This window comes from Arachis hypogaea, chromosome 8 (genome assembly GCF_003086295.3).
Source record: "Arachis hypogaea cultivar Tifrunner chromosome 8, arahy.Tifrunner.gnm2.J5K5, whole genome shotgun sequence".
NCBI classification, from domain to species: Eukaryota; Viridiplantae; Streptophyta; class Magnoliopsida; order Fabales; family Fabaceae; genus Arachis; species Arachis hypogaea.
In genome coordinates this window covers 37,199,060-37,204,092 of record NC_092043.1, presented here as the reverse complement: position 1 = coordinate 37,204,092, position 5,033 = coordinate 37,199,060, and the positions used below count along the sequence as shown (strand labels likewise).

Sequence of the window (5,033 nt, the reverse complement as noted above, 5' to 3'; positions counted from 1 at the left end):
TGTGCATGCAGCAACCCATTGGCCAGCGGCAAACCCTTGGGAGACAAAAAAAAAAAAAAAGTGCAAACATAATTCTACCACAGAAAATTAGTTACTACTTTTCTTTTAGAGAAAATGATGTTTGCATTATATTTTGTACATATATTTCTTGTATATCTTCTTTTTATAATATAAATAACAAACTTTATACACATTCATTTCTTGTACGGTAGCTCTCAACCAATTTCTTAAATGTATGTGTGATTGGAGTAGAGATACAATGGTCAAAATCAGAATTGAAGAAACACATGCAGTTAGTAACATGATCCAGAATAGCATCTTTGAAAACATTGTTCCCAGTAGGCAGAGTAAGAAATAGAACCATGAACTTCGTCAAAATGGAGTGCTTTCTTGAAAAATCTTCTCCAAGAGTAGTGGCCATGAAAGTAACGATCAGAAACAAAGACTTGAAGAACTTGTCGAGAAACGCTAGCAGATTTGCGAGTTTGTTTTTCTTTTCATTATACTGGAACTCATTCCTTTCAATGTGCACTTTGTGGATTGCATTGAACGGCTGAGAAGTTTAACTGATATAAGCCTTTATTTCGGCTCAGGGAAAATTGATCGAAATTCATTTCAGCGCACTGGGGAAAATCTGTGAGGCTAAAATTCAAACATGCAAGAATTTTCAAGTAACTGATATATGCCAATTCCATTTCACTAACTTGAACAGTTTTGTTAGAAAAAGTAACTTGTGCCCTATCTAAACTTTATATGTAAATTCATCACCAATTTATGCATACTTTATAGTTGCCTCTGCAATGTGATTTCTTTAAGCTCAGTTGAAGTTGTAAGTATTTACTCACACCGTTGATTTTTCTCCATTGCAGATAGGCTGAAGCTTAGAGCGGCTAGTGAATATAGATATCTTAATCACAGTGACTGCATGCAATAGGTGGTGTTAATGTTGCTAAAAAATTAAGACACGTAAAACTAGTGAAAGAATGTTTTGGGACAGGGGTGCTAACTTTACTTATCAATGGTTTCAATTTGTAGTGTGATTGGTCTCTATGTTAGTCCTTAACAGTATAGTGAACAAGTTAAACAACAGTTTCGATTGGGTATAGTTCAAAGTGATGAGCATTCAAATAGTAAAAGGTGATCGTTTGGTCTAATAGTTGTGGAGTTATGGAATATAAGAGAAAGGAGTCTTTGATAATTAGCTGGCCAGAAAAAGATGCCATATGTAATTTTCCTTTCTGTTTTTTCTTCCATTTAAGCTTGTGTAATGTTGTGTATTACATGTGTTGTCAGTAACAAGAAAAGAAAAGTGTTTAATGGATACAATCATTAAAGTTTCTATCAGTAATGCAACTTAAGGCTAGTAAATATGCTGCCCAAAAATAATTTACTAAAGAAAAAATCTATATATGATGTTTTTAATTTGTTATCGAGGTTCCAATTCTGTAACGCTCAATTCGTTTTTACAAGAGGAGGAACTTGTGCCTTCAGAAGATTCAGCAACAAAAAACGTAGGATATTTGGGTTGAGGTAAATCAATTTCAGTTCCAAGCATGAGAACCACTGATGACATGGTTGGCCTATCTTGGGGATGCTGTTGTGCACATAGGAGGCTGATGTGGATGCAACGTTGCACTTCAGACACATTCCATGTCTCCTTCAACCATTCATCCACCAATTCTAATGACCTTCCTTGTTTCCATAGATCCCATGCCTATTACACACACATTTTAGTAATGTTATCAACTTGGATATAGTCAAAAGGCTTAAATGTCTCAATTAGATGGTGATACAAGTTAAATATCAAGTAGGAGATTCAATAACACATTGACATTTAACATTATGTCATCTTTGACAGAGCATTAACAGTAAAAATCAAAATTAAATAGTTAATTTAATCTTTGTAGATCCTCCAACAAAAAATTGCAAAATTCAAAATACGAATCACAAATTTTGCCGGACTAAACTTAATATGAGGTATACCAAAAGAGGAAGAAAAATTATCAAACTCACATGTCCATATAGGTTGACATTGGAACTTGGATAATAAAATCTTCTATTTTTTCTTCCTGATATTATCTCGAGTAGCAAAATACCGAAACTAAAGACATCAGATTTTACCGAAAAATTTCCATGAACAGCATATTCAGGTGCCATGTATCCACTTTACATAGACAAAATAAAAATTATGCATTGATTAGTAAACACTCAAAAAGTTTTAATTTTTCTTTAAGAGAATATAAAAGAAATGTAGAGTTCAACTTACACAGTTCCCACTACTCTATGTGTATTTCCTTTACTTTGATCCCCTCCAAAACTTCTAGCTAAACCGAAATCTGAAATCTTTGGGTTCATTTTACTATCTAATAGAACATTACTTACTTTAAGATCTCTATGTATAATCCTTAGTCTTGAATCTTGATGAAGATATAATAAGCCCCTAGCAATTCCACAAATGATGTTAAAGCGCTTAGGCCAATCCAAAGTCTTCTTTCGCATTTGATCTAGTCATGATGCAATAATATTTTCATCAAAATTAGAATGTTGTGAAAATTGACTATAACTACATAGAGGAATGTTATATGCATTATTTTTGTGTATATTTCTCTTATACATCTATTTTTGATGTTAAAGTAATTGATAAAATGTGAGAGAAGTAGTTTTTTTTTCTCTCTTTAAAAGAGTGTACAAAAGAATATATACATACAAAAATAATGCAAACATCAGTTAACTTCATTTCTCTAACTATATATGTAACTAGAGACATAGGGTAACTTGTTGGGTACTAACCAAAAATAAAATAGTCTAAACTTCTGTTAGGCATGTATTCATATACCAACAATTTCTCTTCCTCATGAATGCAACAACCAAGAAGTTTTACAAGATTACGGTGTCGAAGTTTGGCTATTAGTTTGACCTCAGTTTTAAATTCATTTAAACCCTGTCCAGAACTTCTTGAAAGTCTCTTTACAGCAATTTGTTGTCCATCATCTAATACGCCCTGAATAACAGATGGCATATACAAATTAATTAATATTCCCTTAGTTGCATACTCAGTACTTGTATGTTCTACAAGCAGTAATTTAGCGATGTTAGAACCTCACCTTGTATACAGGTCCAAAACCACCTTCTCCAAGCTTGTTATTGAGAGAAAAGTTATCAGTAGCCATAGCTATTCTTGATAGGTCAAGTAATGGAAGCTCCAGATCCCCTTCTTGTTCATTGGTCTGACTAAGCATCTCACCAATCCTTACTTCTCCCAATGCTATTCTCAAAGGGAAGATAGTATGAAAATAATGGTCTAAGAGAGAAATTTATTATGAAGTGTGAACTACAGAATGAGCAAAGGAAGAAATAGTGAAAGTTTGGGTAATTTAATGAATTTATGAACTACAGGACATTTTATTTTATATAAAGGATAATCCGAAATTTATTCGGCACATAAGCACCCAAGTTCAGATTTCATTTAAGAAAAATGTTAGTTGAACAAGTTATTTATATAACCCAAGTTTAACCAAGTCTTTCTTCTTCTTATGCATCTCTTCTTTTTTCTTCAATTGGTCTTTGTTGTGCTAATAAGCTATTGGACTAACTTGATTATCAGAATGAGTAGGTCATGTATCATCACCGTTCTCTTTATAATCCAAAAAGATAGCACAATTATAATTTCTCTAATATTACTAAGCAGGAGGAATATAATGTACCTTGTGGCTCTGTTTTTTTGGTGAGCATGTACCAAGAAGCCAAGATCATACCCAAAATCACAACAGCAGCACTGCCAACAACTACTCCCACCACCTTATGGTCGCTGCGCCGGTGACTTCGGCCTCCGGGCTCTGATAGATTAATACCCGGTCATGGCAGACAAATAACATTAGAATTTACAAAAGAAACGAAAGAAATCAAATCAAACCTGCTTGGTCAAAAGCAGGCATTCGAATATAAAGATATTGGCGTCCTTCCTGTATGACCCTAACGTCAAACAAATCACCACTCCACAATTTGCATTCACCACTCTCAATTTCTGTATAAGCCGCCATGCAAGAACAGTTACTCTTGCATTTCTCCTTGCAACCCTCGGCTTTCAAACTTTGGTTGAAGAAAGAATGATAATAAGACGTGCCAGTGGGTTCTTGGAACACAGCATAGGCAACGAAGACGTCGGTGCTACAATTGAATGGTTTCTTTCTGACGCAGCCGTGCGTGTAGTCGAGGCTATCGAAGGCAGTGGGAGACTTGGGTGTGAAACCATCCAAGCATCCACAAGCTAGCGGCTTATTAACATCGCAGTTTCCATTGGGTCCGCAAATTCCAGGGAAGTCGCAGTAGCTTTCGTTTCCTCCAGAAGAGGATGATACGCTGTCGTTTTGGCTCTCTTCAGTTAATAGAAAATTAGCACTGCTAATTAGCATCAAACTCAGAACCACTTCCATCATCTGCGTTTTATTTTTTCGGTGTTGTGATGAGTTCCAATTCCAGACCGCAGGATGGGACATGGATTGGAACTCAAGGTGAAGGGAAGTCCGCTAGTTCTCTCTTTTTTTTTTCAACCCGAAAAAAGAAAAAAGGTTGACTTAAATCGATCCGCAGTTGACCCGCATTGCTAGCAGTGCTAGTTTCACACTTTCACTTGGATTTTGTTTTGAAGGAAGCTGACAACTTGTGGAGAGAATGAAGTTGAGTGAATAAGTCTTTTTCATGGTAATTAGTCTCCATAAAGATTTACTCTTTAATTCTTCACATTGGATCATCGTGTGATCATGTACCCCTTTTTTATTCCTATAAAATATACATAATATCAGATTTAGGTTGTTTTACTTAAATAAATTGAAGAGGAACCAAAATGACATGAATCCCCTAAAAAAATTTTAACACACTAATCATCTCTTTCTATATATATAAAACAATGCGGTCTAGGATAATTTATGTTTAAAACTTCTTTTATAAGGATAATAAGTATTTAAAAATATAATTAAATCGTCCCAAGATATTAAACATAACATTTTTCTAGCTTAAAACATATCTGGATTGGA

At 34.5% G+C, this 5,033-nt stretch overlaps 1 protein-coding gene across 2 annotated transcripts; it reads right to left on the bottom strand.

Annotated features, from left to right (window-relative positions):
* Positions 1 to 1,198: 1,198 nt before the first annotated feature.
* Positions 1,199 to 4,632, bottom strand: LOC112707297 (G-type lectin S-receptor-like serine/threonine-protein kinase SD1-1). Of its 2 annotated transcripts, XM_025758977.3 has the most exons (7): positions 3,914 to 4,625; positions 3,705 to 3,836; positions 3,105 to 3,265; positions 2,791 to 3,001; positions 2,267 to 2,504; positions 2,014 to 2,164; positions 1,199 to 1,714 (listed from the first exon to the last, which is right to left on the bottom strand). In XM_025758977.3, exons 1-7 carry the CDS (start codon positions 4,494 to 4,496, stop codon positions 1,427 to 1,429), a joined length of 1,764 nt encoding a protein of 587 aa, XP_025614762.1. In that variant the 5' UTR covers positions 4,497 to 4,625; the 3' UTR covers positions 1,199 to 1,426. The 2 variants fall into 2 exon arrangements, with proteins under 2 accessions (XP_025614762.1, XP_025614763.1); XM_025758978.3 differs by lacking the exon at positions 2,014 to 2,164 and having other exon boundaries at positions 2,383 to 2,504; positions 3,914 to 4,632.
* Positions 4,633 to 5,033: the final 401 nt, after the last annotated feature.

Coding starts and splice junctions, on each gene's coding strand:
- LOC112707297 (XM_025758977.3), bottom strand. CDS start 4,496: ATGTCCCATCCTGCGGTCTGGAATTGGAACTCATCACAACACCGAAAA. Junction 3,837..3,913: donor GCCTGCTTTTGACCAAGCAG/GTTTGATTTGAT, acceptor TTAATCTATCAG/AGCCCGGAGGCCGAAGTCAC. Junction 3,266..3,704: donor CAAAAAAACAGAGCCACAAG/GTACATTATATT, acceptor CTTTGAGAATAG/CATTGGGAGAAGTAAGGATT.